This window comes from Furipterus horrens, unplaced genomic scaffold (assembly GCF_987537825.1).
Source record: "Furipterus horrens unplaced genomic scaffold, mFurHor1.1.pri manual_scaffold_11, whole genome shotgun sequence".
Taxonomy (NCBI): Eukaryota; Metazoa; Chordata; class Mammalia; order Chiroptera; family Furipteridae; genus Furipterus; species Furipterus horrens.
In genome coordinates this window covers 57,921,257-57,948,169 of record NW_028327181.1, presented here as the reverse complement: position 1 = coordinate 57,948,169, position 26,913 = coordinate 57,921,257, and the positions used below count along the sequence as shown (strand labels likewise).

Sequence of the window (26,913 nt, the reverse complement as noted above, 5' to 3'; positions counted from 1 at the left end):
CAAGCAAAAAGGACCTTAAAATTCATCTGATTGTGATCTTTAACATCACTAATAAGTTCTCTACCAGTTTCTGCTTAAACATCTCCAAAATCTAGAGCAGTTCCTGGACTGAATTGAACCAAAATCTTTCTCCTGAAATTTTTAGCCTTTGGCACTAGTTCTGCCTGCCTGGAACACATCTGCTCCTCCTGCCTCCGTGACAGCCTCCCAGACCTTCCCTTTTCCAGAGGACATGCCTAGTCCCTGCTACTCCTGCTCACCCCTGAGCTGGGTCTGACCCTTGCCACTTACAGCGCTGGTTGGCTCCTGAGTCAGCTGAGTCTGCTGCAGACTGTGCATTTCTTGGGCTGCATCCTCCAGCATCCTCCACCCATCCTGTCACTCCCTGCCCTGGCCCATGAGGGGCACAATGGCCAAGTTCCTACTCACCTGGGTAAGCCGGCACACAGAACAGCCCATAGCAGAGAAACGGCCCCAGAGTGACTGAGGGTTTGCACTCCTCGGTTTGCCTCAAGTCAACTAGGCAATTGCCAAGTTGTCTAAAGGCCAAATTCCTTTTTGTCCATTTAAATTAAAATTCATGGTCAATTTTGCCTCAACCGAGGCAGAGTGGTTCTGGTCACATAGGCTCCAGTAATCTGGAACATTTCTTCCATCGTTACTCCACTTCTGCCCCTAAACTGACTCTGTGTAACTTCAGGGGGAGAAAATCAGAGGATGAGGATCTAAAAATAAGCCACTGGTCTTGGCAAACGCTCCTTTCCCAGTGACTTCTCCTCAGCTTCCTAATTCACAGTTAACAAAAATATTTAACACCAGAGCATTTCAGGCATAGCGTTAAACTGCTCCAGTGAGAAATACTGATGTCTAAGAGCAGCCTCTGAGCTTGAAGACCACAGAACTAGAGCAGCTGCTATCTGTTCCAGAGGCGGCCGGGTCCCAGTGCAGAGGCCTGCGCTGCTGCAGGGCCGGGAACGGAGCCAAGCTCCTTCACCCAGATCACAGGCACCCAGCCTGGCCCTGCGGGGCGCGTCTCCTGGGGACTGCTATGTGTACAAAGAAAAGCTTTTGGTTTTTGCTCTGGCCGCCCTGAGGTCTAGGACAGAACACTTACACCCAGTCCCAAATCCTAAAACCTACTTCTTAAATCTAAATTACTTCAGATGAAGTACATGACTTTATAAGTTAAAACTGAAATGTCCTTACTCTATTGAAAATAAAAACCCGGTGGTAATTACACCACTAAAAATGCTCCTCACTCTGAGACAGTTTGAGCCTCGGGTGCCAAGGGGCACTCATCCCAAGGGTGGTTGACTGTTCCCTGAAGGTTCCGGAAGGACATTTCCATGACTCACTCCCCTCTGCCCCCTGGACATCGGACTTAGCTCAGTCCCCTGTATGTGCTGGGATGGAATCAAGAGTCCCTTAAATTCAGAACTCCCAGGCACAGCAGGGGAGACTACGAAACATGTGGGCTGGGGCAGGAGGCTACCAAGGAGATGTTGGCAGGAAGAAAGCTCTGCCCCTCAGGCCCCCACCCTTCTCCACTGCCCCTTCCCCAGCCAAGCTGGCCTGTACACCAGTTGGTGAACCCGGGGACTTCACCCGACTGCTGGCCATGGGTCTACACCAACTCTTCACCAGGTAACAAAATCCAGGGTGCTTCTCACTCAGAAAAACTGACAACTGCCTCCCAGTTCAGCCCCCTGCTCAGCCTGAGGGTGCGGTCTGCTCTGGGCGGGCAGAGCCAGGCTCCTCACTCTGCGAAGCCCTCCACACACAGCCCAGGACCCTGCCCGAGCAGCCGACTCCCACGCTCACACCAGCTCTGCATTGTGCTTCTACACAGAAGTTTCTGGGAAGTCCTCAAGTTCATCAAATGCATTGAGTGTGGTTTTGCTGTTGCTCCTGGAAGAATTTTGGATTTTGTTGAGATCTGCTTTAAAAAACAAAACAAAACACTATTTCAGAAATAAATAGCCTGTAAGAAGTGCTTCCATGTCTTGATACACCACCTGGATTCCACCCCCGGATTTTTAGAAGTTATTCCAAATAAGGTTATAAAATATCAGAGGTGGAAGGGACCTGAAAGCCCATTTAATTCAACCCTCCCATTTTGCAGGTAGGGAAGTCAGGGCCCTCAGACACAATATGCCCGAGGCCACATGGTCAGGCAGGAATGGTTGTCACACTTCCTGACAATGGCAGTACCTGTCCGTCTCACGGGCCCTGGGTCTTCGTTGAGGAAGGAGACGTGTGTTTTCCATTCAGTCCACTTCACCTCATTGATCCTGCGAGTGTGATAATCATTCTCAATATTTCACAACAGCACCCCATTAAACACAAACAAATAGCGCGATGTTTGAGGTGTCCCAGACAGCTCCCTTTTTGTCTGTCCCATGGGTTAGGGTTTGAAATCTGCCTACATCCTCATTTTCCCAGGCCTCCAGGGCTAAGTCTCTTCCCAGTGTGTGGGGGACCCCAAAACTCAGAGAGGTTTAATGGGGACATCTTCAGACAGCAGCCATGTGCCTGACTGGTGGGAGGCAGTCCTTGGGGAAGCAGAGGGGAGGAGGGAAGAAGGGCCTCAGCTGAGAAGATATGCGGGTGTGGAGACTACGTGAGGTGGTTAGTAAGGGTTAAGGCTGCACTGTTAGGTGGTTAGGATTCAAGCCCCCCAAAGAGCGAGCGATGTCTACGGTGTTGGGTTGCAACTGGAAACCATGATTTGGCTCAAGTTCGCATTCAGAGACCATCTCCAGAGTGAGCATGTCAGAATCAGAGACACTGTTAGGGTAACAATTAGTCGGAATAGTCAGCCTGGGGGAGGAGGGGGTTTCAGACAGAGAAGTAGGTTAAGGAAGGTAGTCTGTAGGATCGGGTCGTTAGATGGGCGTAAGAAGAGACGAGCTTAGCAGAAAAGATGCTCATGGCATGTGCAAGTACTTCTTAAAGATGAAAAAGCTTGAGCCCTGGCCAGTGTGAGTCAGTTGGTTGGAGTGCTGTCCACAAACTCAAAGGTTGCAGGTTCGATTCTCAGTCAGGGCCCACGCCTGAGTTGCTGGTTCAGTCCCTGGTCAGGGCACATATGAGGCAACTGATTGATGTTTCTCTCACACATTGATGTTTCTCTCCCTCCCTCTCTAAAATTAATAAGCATGTCCTTGAGTGAGAATTAAAAATTTTTTTTAAATTTTGATATCTGTCAAAAGTAGCTGTGTCACTTTCCATTGACAGTGACAAAATATGTCTCGGTTCCCCTGGTGTCACTGAACCCACATGGGGTAGACAGAAGGACAAAGAGTGCCAGACTGGGAAACCTTTTCTAAGCCAGACACTGGAAAGGGAGAGGCTGTGGAGGTCCCCGAACCAGCAGAGAGGGGGACTGCGGTGGGAGCCTCCTTTCCTCTCCCTCGGCAGCTCAGAAAGCCTCGTCCCAGGGCCAGCGCCCCTGGAAGAGCACAGTCCACCTTCTAAAGAGTCCAGAACAGGCCACAGCACTGTCTCCGTAACATTCACCAACAGGGCTCCCCTCACCCACCCGAGACTGCCGCCAAAGAGCCCTCCTCCCTCTCTTACCGCAGACACAGCCGGAAATCCTCCTCTGCTACTTTACACAGCTCTCCCGTCCGGAATCTGCTCCTCAGCCATTCTGGCAACATTTTCTCAAACTCCAAGATCGTCCTGGCTCTCTGGGAACAGAAACCAGCCTGAGCATGTCGCTGAGGAGCCAGCCCAGGAGCACAGGGCATGTGGGTGTGCATACACCTGCACATACACACACATGCACACACAAAGTACACATGCGCAAGTGCACACACACACACACACAGGTGCACGTGCACACACCACCAAACAGCCCACTCCACCCCCACTGGAAGCTTAATGCATAGATCCTGAGGGTTCAGCTAATCTACAGAATTCCAAAATGAAAAACCAGAAAGTTTGGGAAAGGCATTCAAATTACTTTAAACATGACATAAACAATGTTTCTGAAAGTCCAGGCACCTCCTAACTGACAATGTTAGGATTCTGGGTCCCACAGTGAAGGCATGTTCAGACCTCACGTAGTCCCACTTCTATCCCAGGCCTGCAATCTCCTCAGCAGTTTTCCTGGCGATAATTTGTCCAATCGCTCCTAAATGCTACCAATAAGCCAATTAAGAAGGGCCTAATAACTAGAAACGTCCTTGTTCAAAGCAATGCTTTTCCCTTGCAGTGGCCCCATATGCCTCAGTTCTGCCTTCTGGGGTCATAGAAGGAAGTCGCTCCCTCCCACAAGTAGCTCTGCAGGTATCTGAAGAGGTAACACCTTCAAGCCTAGTTTTAACACCATTTCTTGTGAAGTGTGGTTTCCAGGCCTCTCCCAAGCCTGGTCACCCACTTTGGACATGATTGTGGTGGCATCCTCAGCACGTAAGGCCCACAGTATGCAAGGAGTGGCAAGGCTAGGACGAAGGAGGGCAGCATTGTCACCTCCCTTATGCTATACCCTATACTCCTTTCAAAGTAACCTAAGGTCACACTTCAGCATCCACATATCACACCACTGACTCTGAGAAGAGCAGCCCCATAAACCTGAGTTCCTCTCATACATGCTGTTGACCCTGCACTCAAAGAACCTAGACAAATGCATCCTCAAACCTGGCCAAGCACAGGGAACATATGAAATTCCCAGGCCCCACCCCAGATCCGCCGGCGCTGATGGGTGTCAGTAGTGTGAGGTGAACTGAGCCCCCGTGAAGGCTCCCATCCCAGGGTCTCCACCAGCCTCACCTGTAGGCGCCAGATGCGCTCACTCTCCTTGGAGACGTTCTCCACGGTCTCTCCCATGAGGGCGATGAGCATGTTGAGGAGGAGGACGAAGGTGAGGATGACATAGGTGATGAGCAGGAACAGAAAGAGGATGGGGTACTTGGAGTTCTGCTGGATGTTCAGGTCGCCCAGGCCTATGGTGAGTTTGAAGAGCTCCAGCACAGCCTCACTGAAGCTGCCGTAGGAGCTGCAGTCCTTGTTGTCCTCGGCACACCTCTCAATCAGCGAGGCCAGGGCTGGGAGGACATAGCAGTGCTCTCCTCAGCCTCTCTGCCTGGTTAATTACCCGACAAGTTCACGCATGCCCACGCACACCCTGCGGGCCTGCCCCCTGCCCCCTTTCTCTGGCCATTGAAATTCTGTCTCAAGCCCCAGCTCCTCCAAAAGCCTCATCGGGCTGATTCTCTGCAGAAAGCCCTTCCTGCCCAACAAAGCGCATGCTCTTCTGTCCCTCCTTTACTCCATCCGGCCCTTGACCACTTGCAGCCTTGCAGAGTGGCTAATTATAACCTATGTGTGTCTCTGGCTCCCCAACCAGGCTTTGAGCTCCTGACTCCTTGTAGCCTCGGTCATCTCCTGCAAGACTGTGAGGCGCGGAGTGGCCTCCTAATGCTCTGTAGTGAGATCCCCTGGCCAAGGCCTGCAGCCCTTTCTTCTCTTCTTTTCAACATGCTACAGCAGGGGCTCATTGCTGGCTGGCTGGCTGGCTGGATGGGTGGATGGATGGGTGGGTGGATGGGTGGGTGGGTGGATGAATGGGTGGGTGGGTGGATGGATGGGTGGGTGGGTGGATGGATGGGTGGGTGGGTGGATAGGTGGATGAACGGATGGATGGACAGTCAAATTAATGAGTAAATAGATGGATGAATAAACAAGCAAGTGAAGAATCAAATAAATAAACAAATCATGACACAGAAAAGGTGTCAGGCAGATGGAAACAGCTGCTTAACTTCAAATGCCAGTGGTCACTGGGAAAAAAAACTGGCACGGGAACATACAACCTTCTCCCCCCATGCAGAGGATAGAAATAAAATCCGGTTTTGAGAGGGGCTCCCCACGTCTGGTCTGCAGCAGACCGCAGGCTCACACAGGCCGAGCAGAAGCGAACTGACCCCATGCGGAGGGCCGACGGAGACCACCTCAGTGCCTTGCTTTACTCCTGTTTTTCAAAGACCACCCAACACATTGCTGTGAACTTTAGTTTCCCCATTTATAAAATGGGGCCCAAAACACCTGCCAAGCCTATCTCAGGTTGTGAGGGTCCCATGGGTGGGTGTGGAAGTGGGTGGCACGTCCCACAGTGGGCATGGGTGAGAGAGGCAGGCCCGGTTCAAATCCTGGAGTCTAAGCCTCGGTTACCTATGAGCAGGGATGATGAGTCCCCCTGACTGAGACATCAGAGAGAAGGGAAAAGGTCATGCTTGGAAAAGCGAGGCATGGCAGGGGCTCTGCTGCTGCTGGTACCATTGTTACTGAGGCTGCTGTGCGCTTTGTCATGTTGATATTTTACCAAGTGCTTTACCAAGGTGGGAGTTAGTATTAATTATAAATCAATTACCTACTCCAAATCCAAGTAAGAACACAATATATACAAACAAGAACTTCAGGACATCGTGCAAAATGACCTACAAAGAAAGAAATGTGATTCAAGGGTAAGGTCTGAGCACATAATCACTGCACACTGACCTCACTGCTCCCATGCTGCCCCAGGCCCTGCCCCAGCCATGCTTCATGCAGGCCATTCTCCTTTTCCCTCTGCCCAGTCCCCCAGATGCTCTGGAGCACAGCTCTGGACCACACCTCCTCCAAGAGGCCTTCCGTTCTTGCTCTCTCCCCTCCTCCCTCCTGGATCACAGTCTGTCTCTGTCCCTATTGCATCACCCTGCCCACAAGCACCTTTCTTCAGAGTCTCCCATCGGGAACCCTCACACTTCCTGGGGGCAGTGGTGTGCTGAAGCCAGCTCCTACCAGCTCCTAGAGCTGACCGTTACACTTCCATGAATTTTGTGAGTTTCTTATTAAACATGGCCATTAATAAAAACTAAATCATATAAATTTATAATAAATTATATTAAAAATAACGTCTTGGTTATTTCACTACATTTTACAATTATCTATGTTCTTAAAGTTATTTATAACTACCATAGCCATACGGGTGCAAATACTATTAATAGTGTTATTGTGCATCTCTTCCCAGCTCTGTGGTCAGTGATGTCGTGTTGGAAGCTGGAAATCAGCCAGGGTAGGAGCATTTATCCATAGAAATTGGTAAATGCTACAAGTCAGAGATTGACTCGTTGTTTTGTTGATTGTCTAGATCTAGAGTGAAGACAGCAATGAAGAAAATGTTAAAGCAGCTTAAACTTAAAAATGTGTCTTATCTGTAGCTGCTACATTGTGAATAGCACGCTGATTAATGAAGAAGCCTTCTAGTATTTGAAAACTACTGTCCAATTCAGCAAATAAGTGGCTCACATCATTGACAACCAGCTGAGGTTCCAACATGCCCTCATTGTTTCACCTTCATTTTACTCCTTAAAGAAAAATATCAACCAACATTTATGTTGTAATGATACTCATTTATCAGTTGCAACCATAGGTTAGCAGCAGATACAGGAGTTCAACAAAAATCAACAAATTACTCAGCAAGACTCAACTACTTCTGTGGAACTTACAATAAAGACTGTGTATGTTTTATCATTATTTAGAAAGGAAATTGTGTACAACATCCTTTATAATAAACATGTAGGCATCTGTGTATGTACTTTTCTAGAGAGCCAGTCGTTAAATACTTACCAGCACACCACCGCCTAGAGGTGAGAACATTCCCTCACAAAGTGTACCCCTTCCCACACCCAACAAGCCAGGCACTTTAGGCTCTGGACACGTAAAGCTGGCCTAAGGCAAGTGGAGACAGTGGCATTCAGAAGAAGGAGCAGCAGCCTGTCCCTTGGGCAAGCCCCTTCTGCTCTCCAGACCTCTGTTTCCCCACCCGAGAAATGAACATCCTCTGAGGGCCCTCCCAGCCTGTGCATCTCTAATGCTCGGAGGCCCCCAGACGAACCTTCTGGATCATGACGCTGTACATGCCCATGGACTGGAACCCCCGTGTGTAGTAGAGCATGTTCGCCCAGCCCAGGGCCATGGCCAGCACGAGGCAGGCGAGGTACTCTTTGTAGGCAAACAAGTACAAGAAGACAGACAGTATCACAAGCACAGCTTGGACAAAACTGTTCAGGAGACACAGGAGACAAGGGCCTTACTTACTTCTCTGCGTCAGGGCCGATATTCAAACCCCCAACCCCCCTTGAAACCCCCGCACCATCGCCCTGGTGGCTGGTGCTGCAGAGATGGGTAAGGCCACCCCAGACGTGTGAGACTATGTCTAAAATCCAGACCATGTCGCCCGGTGCCAGCCAGGGCCAGCAGTGGGCTCGTTGCAGCTGAGTTTTTTCCTTTTTTTTTTTTTTTAATAATTTCAGAGAGGGGGGTAAGGAAGAGAAAGAAAGAGAAACATCTATGTGAGAGGGAAATATGGAAATAAGCATTAGCTGCCTTCTATATGCGCCCTGACCAGGGACAGAACCCGCAACCTTTTGGTGTAGTGGACAACGGGACGATGCTCCAATCAACTAAGCCACGCTGGCCAGGGCAACAGCTGACTTTTCAAAAAGACAGATCCCCAGGGACCCGGGAGATTCGGGTTCAGAAGAGCTGGAGGGCAGCCCAGGAGACTGTACGTTTTATAAACCACCCACATGATTTCTTGTTCTCAAACAGATTCCAGAGCCACAGGGTAGACTGAGGATGTGATGAACGATTGCATTTTTAACCAAAATTATAAAAGGTAACAATATTTATACTTATAAGCCAATAGTAGCCTACTTTTATCTTTTAAAAATGTATAATACATGCTCAGTGAAATAAGTGTCACAGGAAGACAAACACCCTATGATTTCACTTATATGACGTCCTTAGAGTGGTCAAACTCACAGTCAGAGAGTAGGATGGTGGTCACCAAGGGCTGGGGGGAGGGGAACAGGGTGCTGTTATTTAAGGGGTATAGTTTCAGTTTTGCCAGATACAGAAATCAGGAGACTGGCTGCACAACAATTTGAATGTACTTACCGGCACTGAACTGCACACTTAAAACATGGTTAAGATGGTAACTTTAATGTTATGTGTATTTTTCCACAACTTAAAATTTTTAAAGTACAATATATATCGAATATACAAGATCAAAATCTACTCCTGAACACTGTGTGTGCACACCCTCAGTTATGCAGACATCTGGAAAAAGCCTTCTCTTGCTTCTAACATCAGGCAGTCTCCACCATTATAAAATATGTAACTAGTTAAAGTTGGGACACAGGCAACCTTGTTTTTCTCGTGCAGTGACAAGCAGATATGTGGTTGATCGGTGCATTTGGGACTGAAGTGAAGAAACACGTCTACACCTTTCTCTACACTGACTGAACAGCTCAGAAGCGGAAAAGCGGGACAATGTCTTGGTGCCTTTTGTCTGCACTAAAGCCGTTGGCTGTATAAACGGGTTTTTCTCTGGAGTCACCAAACTTTCTCAAAGGTGGCCAACTCTCATGTGACTTGCATCGTGGGGGTGCTGCACCTGGCCACAGGGATGAAGAACTCGGTTCATGCCTCTGAAAGGCAGGTGCATACTCAATAAAACACCTAGGTCACTGGAAACTTCAGGCCAAGATTCAAAGTCCTGTAGACTCTGCCTCCCAAATACTCAGAACAGGGACTTCGGGGGCATCCACAGAGATACCAAGTCAACATTCTTCAGCCCATGCTGCTGATTCAGTCTGCCTCTGCTCATCTAGAGAAAAGTCATGTGAGCCTCTGGTGTCAGCTGCACATGACCTCATTCAGATGGGGCTGAGCTGGGCTCTCCGGCAAGGGCTCTGTGATAGCCAAGCCTGCACTGGTGTGGGGAGAAGATCACGGAGAGCCCGCGACTGGCTTCAACCCAGTGAAGTTCCAAGTGACTTGTGAGTGACTCACTTCCCTGCTCTGGGCCTCAGTGTTCATACCTGCAGATGAGACTCAATGATTTCTCAAGTACTTTCCAGCTCTGATCTGCCAGGGTCCAAGATGGCAACTTCTAGACCCATGCAACTTGGAGGGGCTGGGTTGGAGCCCTTCACGGAAAAGTGAACAGCACTGCTAAGCCTGTCGTGCCTTCTCGGTGCTGCCTGCCACCTGAGGCTCTATGGCAGGGTGCAGTCAGCCACCACTGCGGCCCAATGCCGGGCACTGCCCTAGCCTTGGCCGGACCTCTCTATGGGCATCTATGTGACCCCCTTACCAGAAGTGAGAGAAGAGGTCCCCAGCCACGTGAGTTCAGCAGAATGAGTGGGACACTGAGTCATGGTGACAGGGTAAGATGGCTGTCCCAGAGGTACACAGCAATCACCATACATAGGATTTAGCCCTGCCTGTGAGGTGGTGACAAAGGGGCAGACCTACTTACAAGACAAAGTGAAACCAAGCATCTGAGAGGATGGACTGCAGATCCGAGGGTCTCAGCAGGAAGATCGCGATGCCCTGAGGCCGGAAAGGAAAGGAAAGCTGCAGCCTCTTCTTGCCTCTCCATGGAGGATCTAAGGAAGGAGGTCTTTCCCTGGGGCTGAGACTCAGGGTGTGAAGGTCCAGCCAGAGCCCAGAGGAGGGCTACAGAGGGGACCTGTGCCTGAAGGACGGAGGCTCCCCCAGGTCTTTATATGCCTATCACCCTCATCCTCACCCCAGAACTTGTAAAACAGCACAACCACGCAGCTACCTGTTACCCCCCACATCTGGAGCTGGGCAAAAGCAGGGTAATAATAATAATAACAACAACACAATAATTCATAAATAATAATGCAAGAATAAACTCTTGTGTTTCATGTCCTCACAAATGTAAACCTACTACTGCCCCACCCCTGTAGAGCTGAGCTTCCTGCCTGTGGAGCCTTTGTTCATGCTATTTCCCACACCCGCCCCATAATGACCTTCTCCCCCATGTCCTCATGCCCAGTCCTACCAGAGTAAGTGCCTTTCCCCGATAAAAGTCATCTCTTTTCCTCTGAGCACTGGTCTGAACCCAGCGCGGGGCCTGTTCACAGTTTATGTCAAGGTCTAGATGTTTGTGTCCCTCTGAAATCCCCTCCTACTGGACTGTGAGCTCAGAGGACAAACCCTTTCTCTCCCTAGCACCTCTCCCAGGGCACATTAGGTAATGTTCAGAATATACTTGTTGACTATTGGTTGGATGGGTGAATGGATCAATCAAGTGACAGACTGATGAACAGATGGAAAGAAGGAAGGATGGAAGCACAGTGGGTAAGGATGAGGGGGTATTCAAATGGAAGAACGGGTGGCTGGGTAGATGAGAGTGGGCAGGTGAGGGAATGGGTGGAAGGGAGGGAGAGGAAGACGAGTTACTGAGCGGTGGGGGCAGGTAGATAAATGGCAAATAGATGGAGAGATGGATGTAGGGGTACATAGATGAAGTAGGTAAGATAGGCCTGCTTATTTATTTATTATTTATTCATTCTTATTTTATAACTAAGAAATCTAAAGCTTAGAAAGGAAACAGCTCCCCAAGGCCCCCAGCAGTAATGGCAGAGCAGCGTGGGATCGAAACCAAGCCAGCTGTCACCTGCCTGTATCACAGGCCAGTCTGGAAGGGTTTAGTGGCCCACTCACCTCTTTCACAGAAATGCACATGGCCCAGATGAGCACGAACATCCTTCCTAAGAGCTGCAGCCATCCCATCTTGTGCGTGAGGGCCAGGGGGTGTGGGAGGGCCTGGGAAGAAGGGGGAGGAATGAATGGTGCAGGCAGGGAGTGAGGAGGGCAGGGGCCGTGCCAGCTCTGGAGGGACTGTGCAGGTGCACATGCTGAACCCTCAGGCTGGGCCAAAAGCCAGCAGGAAGTCGGACCTCCGTGCAGGGCTAGAGAGGGAACAGCAGCCCCTGCCCCTGCCTTGCCCACCTGCACTGGGAACCCAGGTCTCCACAGCAAGGAACATGCTGGCAACCCTCACACCTCGTGCCATTTGTCCTTACAAGACCCGTTCATATTCAGACCCACACAGGGCCTCATCCCAGTGAAATAAAGGCAAGCTCTGTGCCCCAAGGAATGGATGGAAACTAAGGCCCAGAGTGGTGGGAAATCTTGAGGAAGCGGCCTCCCCCTCCCTCTGTATCCTGTGGCCCTCGCATCAGACACCCTATCTGCTCTAGATTCACACAGAGCCTGGGCTCTGGGTCTCCTAACTGTCCAGGTGTCCCCCAGCATGGGTCCGCCTGGGGCTGAGTACCTGGGGCTTAGCCCAGCGAAGCACTGGAGGCGTACTCAGCTCCCTGGGAACCGTGAAGGACCACGATGAGGGAAGCCCTCAAAAATCTCTCGGCCTCTCTGAGCCCGGTTTCCCGCCTGCATGTGGGGCAGTTTCAAGCTCCTGCAGCTCTAACTGCCCATCCCCCCGCCCCCCATCAAGAGGCCCACATACCTCCTTCTCCCGGGGTCGGTAGTAACAGATGAGAGTCAGGGTGATGTTGTAGAAGAAATAAAAGCAGAAGGACAGAAAGAACATGTACTTGGCAAACTTCTTCCATTTTATCCGCAGCAGCGTGTGCAGGGGCTCCAGGGTCAGCATCTCGTGCCGGTTCTGGGGACAGACCACCGCAGTCACCATGGACATGAGGGGAGTGGGGAGCCATTGTTCAAGGCCCTCATCTTAAAGGAAGCCCTGAGTCAGCTCTGCTCCGGGGCGGGGGGCAGGGGGTGGGTGGTGGTAGGGGTGACAGTCATTATGCCCAAGGGACTGGTTTGGCAGGAAATGTCAGGAGCATAATTTCTAATTTTGTAATTTCTGTCTCCTGAAGCTTCTTGCCAGTGGGCCCAGGCAGCAGCCAGGCTTCCAACAGGAGCATCTGATGTTCAGTGGGGAGCAAGGGCTAGAAGGGAGAAGGAGGGTGACTGGGGTTCTAGCTCCAACTTAGCCCCTCCTCACTGTGTAACCTTAAGAAAGCCCCCGATACTCTCTGGTCCTTCGCCTCCTCATCTATACAACTGATGCCAATAGAACTGCCCTACCCACCAGGGTGCCCTGAGGGTCTATGAAGACCCCAGAGCAATCAGACCCTAGGAAGCATGATTCTTGGTAAAATGTAAAGGATGAAGCTTTACTCTGCTGCCTCACTTTCCCCCAGAGCCAAAAACTGCACACTGCTGATCCTCTCTGTTCCCCTCCAGCTTCATTGACCTCCCCTTCTTGCCTCCTCCAGAAAGGCCTCGTTGATTGCCAAAACTATGCACTCCCTAACTCTCATTTGAAGCAGGGTTTGTGGGGAAAGGGAATTCTAAGCATGGTCATACAGAGTGAGAAGGGCAGTAGGAGAGTAACAAGATGGAGAAGATCAACAAAAACCATCTCTACCACCACACCCATACTGCCCAAGATTCTGGGGCCAGAAGACCCTCACCCAAGGATTGCTGAGAACAAGTGAACCCCACACAGGCCCTGGCCATATTGTGCCAACTCTGCTCAATAAGGCAAAGAAATGGGGGGTTGCAGACATGTCCATCCAGCTAGTGTCCCCAGAGCCCAGCCCCCACCCCTGCCTTTCCCTGGCCCTCTGGGAGACCCACATCAATGTTGGTATTGTAGACAATGATTTCCAGCACCGAGTTGTCTGTCGTGGTGTCCACGTTGGTGAGGTCATAGAGCGAGGATGACACGGGCCCATATGCCCAGTCGGTAAACTTCCTGGACAGGCTCCGGAGGGGCTTCTCCTTGATTTCACGACCAAGGATGTACTTCAGGATCTGGGAACAGGATGGGGAATGACTGTCAGCCACAGAATGGAGCGTGGGGCCAAGAGAGCTGGGAAGATGCTCCCAGCAAGGATGACTTGGGTCCCGCGGTCGCCATGACCCCTGGGCCTGGCTTTCCTTGTGGAATGGGCGAGAAGCTCGCTGTCCTGCCCACCTCATTGGGGACTGTGAATACCAGAGACAAAGGTGTAAAGGCCCTTGTACGCTGTGGAAAGCTGTACAGTCGGCTCTTAAAACTCAGTTCAGTGAAGAATCTGGGAATTGAACATTACAGGAGATAATTTCTGTTTGGTCTGGATCTGAGAAGAAGCTAGAAATTTTTCCAGCCTCCGCATCCTGCCCTGGGTCAAGACCCTGCCAGATGAGCTCAGGGTTCTGGCCAGACACGGGGTGATGCAAGATACCAGCCTTACGGAGAGACCGAAGGACCCACTCTAGGTCAGTGATCCTCAAACTCTGCTGCGTGTTAGGTCATGGGGGACATGAAAAATCCCACACCACTGTCTAAATCAATCCAGATCTCTGGAGGGGGCCCAGGCATCTGCATCTTCTAAAGCTTCCTGGGCGGTTTCAAAGGGCAGGCCAGGTGGATAGCCACAGCCCTCCAGCTCACTGCTCCCCAGAAGCTGAGCTCTGAGGCACCCTAGTACCCTGGGGGCCAGGCCTTGTGCGGCACCAACCGAAGGCCCAGGAGGAGGGGTCCATTGAAGAGGGCAGTGTCAGAGCCCTGACCTCATGTGGCTCAGTGGGATCCCTGTCTCATCTCAGGCAGAGTGCTCCCAGGGTCAGCACAGGTCTCCCCAAAGATAGTCTCTGTCTTAAGCATGAGAGGGAAGGAAGGGGAGAGGGGAAGGGAAGGGAAGGGAAGGGAACACAATTCCTCCTTGTCAAAGCCATTCTCCATTCCCTCCTCCCCCAACGAGAGAATGAGAAGGTCCCTTGTGGGCCCCAGCCCTGACCACTGGACCAAGACCCAAGGCCCGCAGGGCACCCGCTCCCCACCCGCCACCTTGATCTCAGACCAAGCATGGCTCCAGCCTCCAAGAGATGTGAGCCACCCCAGCTCAGGTCTCCACCAAGGCTCCCAGTTAAGCCTGGAGTTCCACAGCCACACCCGACGGGCATGGCCATAAGCAGCCACATGCTCTGCTGGACTCTTGGCTCAGAGTATCCCCCTGATGGGCAGGCTGAGACTTCTCCAGAGTCAGGGAGCAGCAGCCCATTGGCTCTAGATGCAGAGCAGCCATTCCGGGACTCCTGTCCTGAGAAGCTGAAGGCCCCGGGGCCAAACACTCAGCCCTCCAGCCTCCGCTCAGCCGCCTTGCCACACAGGAACCCTCAGCCACAAGGCATCTGAGATACTGTGTCACTGTAGCCGTGAGACTCCCCCACCCTGACTCCAGAGAGGCGGGTGCCAGGGCAGGAGTTGGAAACATGGAGTATCAGGGACTAAAACCCAGAGGGTGGATCCATACACTGCATCTCAGTGGCTCTGTGTGGTGACGCAGAACAAAGCCACTCAGGCCACAACTGCACTTCCAAACAAAGGCTGAGAACTGCCCCAGCTGAGGTGTGATCTAGGGGGCCCCAGGGCTGGAGATGGCAGCGTGCCTCCTGCCCTCCCACCTGCGCCCAGCCCCACCTCGGCCTTGCCCAGCTTGGCGGCCAGCTGCAGCGGGGTGAGGCCATCGTTGTTGCGCATGGTCTCCAGTTCCCAGTTGCCGCTCCTGAGCAAGATCATGTCATACATGTGCATAACGAAGTCATTCTGTGTCTTAAAGTCTTCGGCCACCGTCACCAGTGCGTGTAGGATGTTGTTGCCCCGTGAGTCCTGTGAGGTGATGTCCATCTGTTCATTCTCCATAAGCAGCTGCACAATCTCGGGCTGGTTGGTACATGCTGCCAGGGCCAGAGGTGTCTCGCCTATGGGAGGGTGAACAATGGGGCTCAGTTCTCTCATGAACCCGAGCATTGTTCCCCAAGTCCCAGGACCATCTCAGTAGGATTGGCCCCTGAGGCTCCCTGCCCCTCTCTCCAGTTCCCCTTGTATGGGAAACAACTGAAGCTAGATTATTGCAATAACTCCTTTTCTTAACACACCAGGCATTTTCTTACCCCAGGGCCTTTGCACAGGCTGTTCCCTCTACCTGTAGTGCTGTTTCTCAATACCTGCATCACTCACTCCCTCACCCCTTTCAAACCTTTGTTCAAGCATCACCTTTTCAATGATTTACCCTAACTGCCCTATTTAAAACTGAAATCTAACTCCTTCCTGCCCTAGAACTCTGTTTCCACTCCTCATGCTTTACTTTCTATTTTTCAATAGCATTTATCATTTTGTAATGTATTACTTAACATTATTTATTGTGTTTATTATTGATGTGCTTTTTCCTATGTAGAAAATAAGTTCCATGAGGGCAGAGACCTTCATTTTGTTCACTAATATATTTCAAACACCTAGAACAGTACCTAGCATATATAGTGAGTGCTCAATAAATATTTAAGAAGAATGAAGATCACACAGCAAGCCTGAGGCAGCGCCCGGACTGGATAGCAGATCTGCAGCTCCCCTCCCAAACCCCACCTTGTCCCCTTTCTTCATCCCACCCAACAAATGTTTCCCAGTCCCGGCTCCAGCCAGGTCTGATGTTGGGCAATGCACAGGACAAGACACAGTCCTCACAGCCACACAGGCCCATCTAGTCCTGCTGCTTCAAAAGCCACCCAAAGAGTGTAACAGGTCACTCGTTCAGGGCTGGAGTGGGGTGGGAAGCAGGAGACTTTTGTTTCCTGGCCTGATCACGCTGGTATGCATTTGTGGAAATGGACAGAACTTTAAATTAAAATGGGTGAAATTTACTGCGTCTAAATTACACACCTAAAAAAATATTTTTCTCCTAAAACAGCCTAACCCCAACTGCTTCTGGATTCCAAACCCCATCGGTAAGGGAATTTTCACACTCACACTTTTGACCCCGTTTGCAGTCCTGAGAGGGACTGAGCCCAGACGCCAAAGGCCAGAGCTGGCAGCCAGCACGCCTAGCTCAGCTCCTACTGGCGTGGGGCGACTCCTGCCCTTGCTCAGAACCCGTCTCTCCGCCTGTGACTGGGGCTGTCTCCTCGTTCTGCCTCCCTCCCCTCTGTTCCTCTTAAACTACCTGTGTGCCCTTTCAGGCTACCAGGTGACACTGCGGGGGGGCAGGCTCCCCAGCTTCTCAGCCGCTCCCTCTCTGGTGCAATTCAGACGCCTCCGCGCGGCCCCAGCCCTGGTCCGGGCTCTGCTCTCTAGCGCACGTCCGAGCGGCAGAAACTCGCAGCGGGGTCTCCAGCCCACAGCCCGCTGGCGCCTCTAGGGGCAAAGCCTGGCGGGGGGGCGCGGCCCCTCCCTCCGCCGTCCCCCCGGACCCCCGCACCCCCCACACACACAGCCTCTGCCGGGCTGGCACCCACCGAAGTAGAAGCCTTCGTGCTGGTACTTGGGGTTGAAGAAGACCCCCTTGGCGTGGGCGTTGACGTCGGCGCCCGCGGCGATGAGCAGCGCTGTGAGGTATCCCTGCCGCCGCTCGATGGCGATATTCAGCGCCGTCTGCCCTGTGGACAGAGAGGGATGAGCTGGGGCGGGGGATGCTCCTCGGCTGAGATACCAGTGACGAACCCTGCCCAGCCTCCAGGGAACCATGGCGAAGTAAGCTTCCGAAAGTCCCAACTTCGTTTTCTGCGTCATTCATTCTTACATGAAAGCAAGGGCTCTGTGGAGCGCCTGCGCCATGCTCCCGAGCCTGGAGCTGGGTATACATTGCACCCAGGACGCAGTTTTTTGTTTGTTTGTTTGTTTGTTTATTACAGTTTTCCCAGTTTTCCCACTTTGCTCTCCCCTGCTCTCCCCCCCTCCCCCCCCCCCTCCCACAGTCAATCCCCATTTAGTTGTCCATGTCCATCGGTCATTCGTATTAGTTCCTTGACTAGGCCCTTTCCCTACTTTCCCCCCTTTTCTCCCTCCCCCCACCCCTCTGGTCACTGTCAGTCTGTTCCCTGTTTACATGCCTCTGGTTCTATTTTGCTCATAGAGAACTTATATGACTCAACACCAGGAAGACAGATAATCCAATTAAAAATGGGCAAAGCACCTGAACAGACACTTCTCCAAGGAGGACATAGAGAGGGTCTACAGGCATATGAAAAGATGCTCAACGTCACTAGCCATCAGAGAGATGCAAATAAAAACCACAATGAGATACCACTTTACACCCGTCAGAATGGCCATCATCAACAAATCAACAAACAAATGCTGGCAAGGATGTGGAGAAAAGGGAACCCTAGTGCACTGTTGGTGGGAATGCAGACTGGTGCAGCCACTGTAGAAAACAGTATGGAGGTTCCTCGAAAAACTAAAAATGGAATTGCCTTTTGACCCAGCAATTCCATTGCTAGGATTATACCCAAAGAATCTTGAAACACCAATTCAGAAGAACCTATGCACCGCTAGGTTCATAGCAGCGCTATTTACAATAGCCAAGTGCTGGAAACAGCCTAAGTGCCCATCAGTGGGTGAGTGGATCAAATCTGTGGTACATTTACACAATGGAGTTCTACACAGGAAAAAGAAAGAAGGCACCCCTGCCTTTTGCTACAGCATGGATGGAACTGAGTGCATTATGCTATGCTAAGTGAAATGAGCCAGGTGGCAAAAGATAAATATCGTATGATCTCACCTAATACAAGAAACTAATGAACAAGATGCAGTTTGATTCTTGTCCAGAAGAAGCACAGTCTCACTGAAAATTAAGTGCTACCAACAGGGAGGTGGGGGGCACTCTAGTACCAGATCAGGGCTCTTAATCCAGTTCAAGAGGGTGAGGGGCTTCCCAGAAGTGGCCTCTAAGCTGACATCAGGGGAGTTTAACAAGTCTTACAGGGGAGTTTAACAAAGCTGAAGGCCTGATAATCCAGGTTAAGAGGTTAGAATTTTATCCCAAAGGCCATGGGAAGGCACCAGGTGTTGAAGCAGAAAAGTGACATGACCAGAGTTTTGGGTTTTGTAGGTGTGAATTTTCAGGTCATTCTGGCTGCAGTATAGGAGGATGTTTTAAAAAGAGCCCAGACTTATGGGGAACTGTTGCTCCAGTGGAGAGGTAATAAGCCCCAAAGAACCTCAGGATGGTCTGTGGGCTTGGGGAAGAAGGGTCGTCTGGGGTAAGGTCCAGGTGTCCAGCCTGGGTGCTGGGTGGCTGGTGCCGGTGACTGAGGAACGGAACAGGGGACAACAGCAGAGAGGTGGAGGAGGGACATTAACCCTGTTGGTGGAGCCTTCAGAACCTCCAGATAGGAGGCAGGAAGGCAAAGGAGAGGGGGCATCTCAGAATGCCCCACCAGAAATAACATGTTCCAAAGAGCTGCCATCTTGCCATACAGAAAAATAAATTCCTGGGGTGTATTAAAGAACTAAGCATTTTTTAATTGGAAAATTTGTTTATAATTAACCTTTTGGTGCAGAAAACCTTCTTAAGCAAGATCCAAAATGCAGAAACCATAAAGAAAAAAACTGAGGTGTTTGCTTACATTAAACTTAAATATTTCTGTATTTCAAAAGACAGCTTAAAGAAAATTGAAACGCAGTTTGTAGGCCAGGGGAAATATTTGGGACACATAAAAGAGACAATGTGTTTTAAAAGTCCATAATATATTAAGAGCCCTACAAATCAATAAAAAGGTAAACAACCTAAAAGAAAACAGAGGAAAGAGTATGAAGCAACTCTCAGAGAAGAAAATACACATACCCAATAAAGAAAGTGAGAGATGCTCAGGATCACTGGTAATCAGGAAAATGAAAATTTGAACCTAATGAGTTAATACTTTTCACTCACAAGATAGCAAAGACCAAGAAGAAGGAGAAGGAGAAAAGGGGGAGGGGGAGGCAGAGAGGGGAGGAAGGAGGGAAAGGGGAAGAAGGAGGAGGAGGAAGAGGGGGGGGATTAATGAAGGGGGGGCAAGGAGAACCTTTGTACCTTTTTGTGAGGGGAGAGTAAAGTAATACTTTTGGTTGCAAATTTGTGAATAACCATTCTAATTTTTAATGTCTGTACCCCTGGACCCAGACATTCCAATTCAAAATCTTTTCCTAAAACACATGTACCCTGTGCACAACGTTGTAGACAAGCGTGGGCACTGTGACATTGCCATAGTGAAATATTGGAAATGACCTGGATGTCTGGCAACAGGGAAATGGTGAAATTGGCCACGGCACAGCTATACTCAGACTAAGCAGGTAAAGAGGATGCAGACTAATATTCTGACATGAGAAGGTGTCTAAGACACATAGTTAATCCCCAAAAAAGCAAGTTGTAGAACAATACAACAGTACAATACTTTTTTTCGGCAGCCGTCCGTCTCGAGAGACGATGATGTAGCTTCTTAAGAGTCTATCTGCACCGCCGAGAATGGTTGTGCAGTCCGACTCGGGAGTGACACGGTATCTGTCTCCTCCCGTGTTGAATCGACATCTTGTGATGACGCTGGAGTGTCCTCTCCAGTGAAGCTGAAGCTACAGAGCCTGGGCAGGGTGATATGGAGGGTCTGCTGTTGCCCATGCAGCAGACCCCCCCTCTCTTCGCAGCTGAAGGGTCCAAGGGAAAGACGGAGTCAATACAGCTTGGCTTCAGGTGCGCCGCAGGAGTTGCCGGTGTTGACTACAACGTCAAACCGCCTTAGGGACTCCGGCTCCGGATTTTCTGTCGGGGTTTACTCCCTTAGCCTTTCCCCTGAAGAGGTATGCCGCAAGGCAGCGGAGGTTTTTTGGAGTCAGAGTTTTCCTTCTCTGATGTGCCCTGACTGGAAGATCGAACCAGCGACACTTAGCTCGCAGGCCGACGCTCAATCCACTGAGCCAAACCAGCCAGGGCCCAGTACAATACTATTCTATGTTAAATAGATAGGTAAATGAATAAGTAAAGCTATTTCTATGTGTACATATACACATATGTCAAAAGCCTAGGCAAGTCCTCAAAGCATGCACACCATAGTAATCGTCCCTGGAGAAGCGAGTGAGAAACAAATGAAGGGTTCCTTTTAAATTAATTAAAATATTTCAATGTCTTACAATGAAATTCTATTCATGTGCTATTTATGTAATTAAAAATACATTGTTATGTTGCATCTCAATGATGGCTATCTAGAGGTTCATTATGCTAATATTTCAAATGTATGTTTAAATTTTTTAACAGAAAATTTTAATTGAATAAATTGGTTTTTAAAAGACCTCTGATAAACTGCTAAAAAATAATAATATTTTTCAAGTTGTCATTGTATCCTCTTAGCAGTATAGGGAGGAAATATTTGCCTCTTCCAAGATGGGGAAACTGAAGAGCAGGAAGGCTAAGTGATTGCACAAAGTGAGGAAAAATGCTACTCTTATAGGCAGTGGATAGAACAGGGAAGGTAAGGTATCAGTAGATACCAACGGGGGGGAAGAGTGGAGGGCAGGTGTCTGGGAAGATAGAAGTAAATAGTTCCTCCCACCATGCAGAGAGAGGGGGGTGCCCACAGCCCCCACCAACCCACCAGCAAGACACAGATTCATGAAAGAAGGAAAGGACAAGGGGAGACTGAGAATAGAGAGAGATAAGGACTTGCAGCCAGGATAGCAAACCCTTAATAGAGACACTAATCTTTATTTATTCACTTATTCAAAAAACATTTATTAAGGACCTCTTACGTGAGACCCCAAGGGCACCAGAGAATCAACTGTGGGGAAAGCAAAGTCCATCCCTGCCCGGAAGGAGCATGTGCTGCTAGAAAGAGGCATCTGCAAGTCCCTACAACACTGACAAGAAGAGAAGAGGGGACAGAAGGGGACCGAAAAGGGAGAAGAGTCAGGACAGAGAAGTCTGAGGCACTGCTAAACATCCTTCGGACCAGTACCAGCTCCCGCATGACAGGCTGAAAACCTATAGCTTGTTCAGTTTCTCTCTTTACTTTGGCCACCAGGGAACTCAAAGTGCTGTTCAGCACTCAGTTGCAACAATCTTCCCTAGGTTTCCTCTCTTCCAATTGATAGGTTTTATTTTTTCACAATCCTTGACTTTGTGTGTGTGTGAGAAAAATTATGGGCCCGAACTTGACTCTCATTGGCAAAAGTTGAGATGTTTAGTGCCCCTGGCGTATCATTCAGATGGCATCCAGTCACTCCTGAGCCCATCATTTTTGCCACAAGCACCTCATAAGATCCAAATGGGATGTTTAGTGACTCCAAAAGCTCAAATGAGGATTCACCCTACTGATTACTCATAACCTATTTCCCAGCTGGGGACACACTATCCCAGGGGGTCCCTTGCCCCCTCCCTGGCCCACCTAAGAAAGAAGTCACTAAACTGAGATCCAAATGGGGCAGTTGATAATAATGATGATGATGATAATGATATTAATATTTGCCATGTGTTGGCCCCACCCAGCTCTCTAACCTCACCTCCAGCCTTCTTTCCAACACTTAACTGTGCCGAGTTCATTCGTACCTTGGGCTGTCACTCTTGCTTTGTTCGGAATCTTTCTCATCAGATCAGGTCAAAGGTCAACCTCTCTGACCATCTACCCTAAAGTGGCCCATCCTCAGTCACTTTTGGTCATATCAGTTGTTTTCTTTTTCATTTTATTTTCAAAGCATTTTCCATCTAAACTGACCTTATTTAAAGCAGTGGCCTTCATTGGTCTTGCTCACCACTGCACCCTGATGCCAAAAACAATACCTGGCCTGTAGTCGGTGCTCAAAATTATTTGCGGAATGAAGGAAGGGAGAGAGGAGTGCCTGCTGCGTGCTGAGTGCCGCGCTCTGTGCTTTGGGCTCTCAGTGGCAGCAGTGCCTCTGCGTGGCCCAGCCGTCATGCTGTCTACACACCCCTCCCGCGGGCAGGTACCTTCGTAGGCCTCCTCCGTGTACTCGGCGTTGATAAACCTGTCCAGAATGTCGTTCTCATCAGCAAAGGTGAGCAGGATCCGCACGATCTCCTTGGTGTTGGGGTTGATGTTCAGCAAGGCCTTCATCAGGCAGGTCTTCCCTGTGTCAGAGGCTGTCAGCTTGTGCAGGAGGAAGTCTGCAGGCAGGGCACAGGGTGGAGCTGCAGGAGGGGCCCTTGGCCCTCCCAGCCCAGGGAAAGGGAGGCCAGGGTGTGGGAGCTGCCACCTCAGACCTCAAGACATTACTGCATGCCTCCTGCTGGACTCCCTAAGCCCACACACCCCCAACCCCACTGGGCCCCAGCTCCTCTGCTGGCCCCTCCTTCACAGAGGCCTGGGAGAGCCTTATCTGAGGCCTTTCACTCTTTGGTTTCTTTGCCCTCTTCCTGGAAGGGGGCAATCCCACCCTCCGCATTGCTTCCCAGTGTCTGCCTCAGTGCTAGTGCCCCCAAATCCAGCCTGCCTCCTCCTAGTAGCCTACAAGTAGAGATTTTCCTAGCCTGCTACTCCCCTAGTCCCCAGAACAGCTTGGGGACTCTGCCACCCAACAAGTCACCAATGGCACCACCTGATTCCTTCCTCCCCCTCACTGCCCATGACCTTGAGTCCTACCAATGCCACTGCCTGAGTGCTGCTCCCCCTCTCTCAGCCCTGCTGCCAGGTTCCCACTCTGCCTGGACAACAGCCTTCTCCAGTTTCACCCCCATTCTCCAGGTGGTAGCCAGACCGTAACCCTCCATGGCTCCCCACTGCCCTCAAAGCCAGGTTTTAAGTCCCTAACCCCGCATTCAGGGCTCCTCACACACCAGCCCCACGTGAACCCAACAGGGCCCCCAGCCCTGCACCTTCTGCCAGGGCCAAGCACTGACCAGGCACATCCAGGCCACGGCGCCTCTTGCAAAGCTCCTGCAGCTCCACCAGTAGCCCCAGCAGCTCCTCCACGCAGCCCTCGGACACAGCCGCAAAGATGCGCTTCTTCAGCCGCTTCTTTTGTCGCCTCTGCTCTCCTTTGGCCAGCTGTGCACTGAGGCCAGAAAACTTTTCCAACTCACCACACATGCACCACTGCCCCCACTCTCCCTGCAGGACACTGAACCCCAACATGTCCGCACGCCTGTCATGATGCCTAAAATCCCCTCCATTCGTGCTCTGGGCCCCTAGGATCCATGGTCCCCTTCTAATCCAAATGCAATCACATCATATCAAAATGTATATTCGGATACACATAGTCATGAATAGGAAGGACATACGCCTAACTGTTCATAGTGATTACCTCGAAAGTATGGGATTAGGGGAAGGGAAATTTCATTTTCATATTTTGTGCTACTTGAATTTTTTCATCTATCCCTCTCTGCCCCCACACTCCAAAGTAGCAACCATGGTGATGTGTTGACCTGTATCCTTTGTCTGTATGTGATCTTGCAAAATGTACTTTGGTGTTTGATGATTTATATGCCTGTATTTTTATTTTTTTAATCCTTATCCAAGGATATGTTTACTGATGTTTTAGAAAGAGAGGAAAGGAGAGAGAAAGAGAGAAACATCAATGTGAGAACCATCAATCGGTTGCCTCCCATATACACACTCCCATTAGGGATTGAACCCACAGCCTAGGCATGTACCCTGACAGGGACTCGAACCTGCAACCTTTCTGGTATACAGGACAACTCCAATCAACTGAGCCATTGGCCAGGCCTATATGCATGTATTATAAATTTATATATATGATATTGCATTAAGTTCTCATTCTGCTACATACTATAATGGGTGGGTATTACTTTTGTAGTTTATAAAATGTAATGCTTCCCTCCACCAGTAAATTTTCTACACAACACAGCCATGGGCCCAGACATTTGTTCTAACCCCCCAGGAACAAATTTTTTTTCAGGGTCCCAGTGCCTGTCCTTCTGGAACCAGGCCACTAGGCACTGTGGGAGGAGGGGAAGGGCCAGGTTTACCTGGGACTGTTGGGATTGGATGGGGTCTCTGTCATGTCATCCTGAGGAGATTGCGGGGAGTCCATGTCATCACAGTTGCCAGAGAGGCTGGAGGGGAGGGAGAAAAAAAGAAGAAGGGACAGGTTTTAAAATGAACAATGTTAACAAGCCACAGCCAGGCCTGGCCATGTGGCCCAGGGCCAGTTGCTGCCATCCTCTTGAGCTGAAGGCCAGCGAGGGCGGGAGGTCGTACTCACCACTGCCGGATGTTGGAATCCATAGGCTTGGAGAAGATTGGGGGGGAGGTCTTGGCGACAGTGGGGTTGGGCTCAAACCCTTCTATCTCCAGGAAGAAGTGTGCGCTGCAGGGACAACCAAGCGAGGCCATTAGAGCTGGGGCAGGGCCTGGGCAGCTGTGTGCCCTGCAACCCTGCTATCCAGGTGCCCATGCATCAGCCAGCAGCCCTGTGGGGTGGGTATTGTCCTTCTCACCTCCATTTCAGAGACAGGCATGCGGAGGCTCTGAGGTCAAGCAACTTGCCTAAGGTCACACAGCAGATAGGTAGGTGTCGGCCTAGATTCAAAGCTGGATGACTTCTCACTGGAAATACTGGCTAGGTGACTCCAGTGGTCTCTATTGGGGTGCCATACCACCTGAGGGGGGTTTCCTCCAGGTGCAAGGGACTCAGCAGGGGTGGGGACCACAGCAAGGAGAGCTAATTCCTCCATCCCCCCACCCAATGGCCCCTCCAGCCTCAGGTCTGAAGCAGAACCTTCCGGAGCCATCCTGAGACCATGAGATCCACAGGGGCCTTTTTGGCTCTTGAGAATGGGGAGAAGGGCTGGAGTTACACTGGCTGCTCAGGTACAGTCCCCAGCCCCACACTCAACCCCCCTCACTTGTCACTCATGCTGGGGATCCTTGTCAGGAAGGAAAACTCAGGAAAGTGCTTTGGACAGGGAAGGTTAGGAGCAGTGAGTGGGGGATGTGGGTTGAAGGGCCCGCTCTTCCCTGGGGCTGGGAGAAGGGAGAAGAGAGCTCAGAGCCCCAGGAAAGGGGTGAGACTCACTGTCCCATAAGGGGCAAGACCCACACCCAAGATGGGACTTCCCAGCCCAACACAGCCTCGGCTGGCCGCAGACACACTCACAAATGCAGACGTACCACCTCTCAGAACCCACAGTCACACACTCAGAGACATGCCCTCTCGTCGCAACAACCAGGTCGGTGAGGCTCAGGCTGGGGACGACCTCTTCCAGCAACACCCCAGCCCATGGCTGCTGCAGGGTAAGTGCTGGCTCTGTGACCTGCTCTGTGACCGGGCTCCATGACCGGCTTCACAACCTGGCCCAGACTGCGAACTCCTGCCGGCTGCCTCCTTCCCAAGCCCAGAAGGATCGACACACAAGAGAGACCACAGAAGAGCTCCCAAAGTACAGTCCCAGCCATATCAAGTTCAGAAGGGAGGGCTGCGGCAGGGTGGAGGGGGGTGGCCCCATTCTATAGATGGGGAAACAGAGGCCTGAGATGGAGAAGCAGCTTGCCATAGTCCCCCCTGAGGGTAGAAGCCGAGTTAGTCAGAGAGCAGACTGCTGATGTCCACGTTCATGGCTCGTTATCTGTGCTGCTCTGCTGTCCCCAGGGCCCTCTGGATCTGCTTCCAATCATTCGCCTCCAGGAATTAGCTGCAGGGGAGGCCACCCAGCACAGCCACCTCCTGGGGTGGGGCAGGCGGGAGGGAGACCCAGGCCTTGCCTGGGGAATCCCTCTCCTTTCCTCTCCTCCAGGCACAGACAAGCTTGGAATGGGCATAAAAGTGGGGTGGGGGGAGGGTTGGCCGACACATTGGCCCTCACCTTCCTCTCTCCTGTACTCAAGAGGAACCTTCTGACTCAACCTAAAGTCAGATACTTTTTCCAAAAGAGAAGACAAAGGGAGGAGCAGGCCCCTGGCTCAGAGCCTGAAGCTTGGGTCTAGTCCGGCTCTGGCTCTGTCTCCTGTGTGACCCCAGTGGTCTCTTGCCATCTCTGGGCCAAGTGTCCTCACCTGGATAGAGAATGGTTGGGCCAGGTGAACCGCAAGGCTCAGACTCTGGAGCAGGGCAGTGTTGGGGTCATCCACTTATGGACTGTCCAGCTGAAAGGGGCATCAGAGTTCATCCGGTCTGATTGCCATGTTCCTGTCCCCCTGCAGTGCCCCCACAAGAGACACCCCAAAGCTATCCCTACCTGTCTGTGCTCCTCAGTAGTACATTTACTCAACAAGTATTTGTTGGAAGCCTACAAAGTTCCAGGCACTGTTCTAGGAACTGGGGATATAGTGGCGAATGGGTGGGCAAAATCTGTCCCCTCACATAGTGAATGTTCT

At 50.9% G+C, this 26,913-nt stretch overlaps 1 protein-coding gene across 1 annotated transcript in view; it reads right to left on the bottom strand.

The window, feature by feature from the left end:
• Positions 1–365: 365 nt before the first annotated feature.
• Positions 366–26,913, bottom strand: part of TRPV3 (transient receptor potential cation channel subfamily V member 3) — a 32,133-nt gene continuing 5,585 nt past the window's right edge. Inside the window, exons 3-18 of the mRNA XM_090291612.1 lie at positions 24,803–24,907; positions 24,567–24,653; positions 23,478–23,632; positions 22,569–22,745; positions 17,113–17,253; positions 15,305–15,585; positions 13,477–13,653; positions 12,335–12,493; positions 11,527–11,628; positions 10,310–10,383; positions 7,880–8,045; positions 6,374–6,440; positions 4,777–5,051; positions 3,580–3,692; positions 2,212–2,291; positions 366–1,936 (exon numbers count right to left, since the gene is read on the bottom strand). Of these exons, the coding sequence (XP_090147738.1) occupies positions 1,842–1,936; positions 2,212–2,291; positions 3,580–3,692; positions 4,777–5,051; positions 6,374–6,440; positions 7,880–8,045; positions 10,310–10,383; positions 11,527–11,628; positions 12,335–12,493; positions 13,477–13,653; positions 15,305–15,585; positions 17,113–17,253; positions 22,569–22,745; positions 23,478–23,632; positions 24,567–24,653; positions 24,803–24,907 (2,254 nt within the window). The 3' untranslated portion in view covers positions 366–1,841. The remainder of the gene's footprint in view (positions 1,937–2,211; positions 2,292–3,579; positions 3,693–4,776; positions 5,052–6,373; positions 6,441–7,879; positions 8,046–10,309; positions 10,384–11,526; positions 11,629–12,334; positions 12,494–13,476; positions 13,654–15,304; positions 15,586–17,112; positions 17,254–22,568; positions 22,746–23,477; positions 23,633–24,566; positions 24,654–24,802; positions 24,908–26,913) is intronic.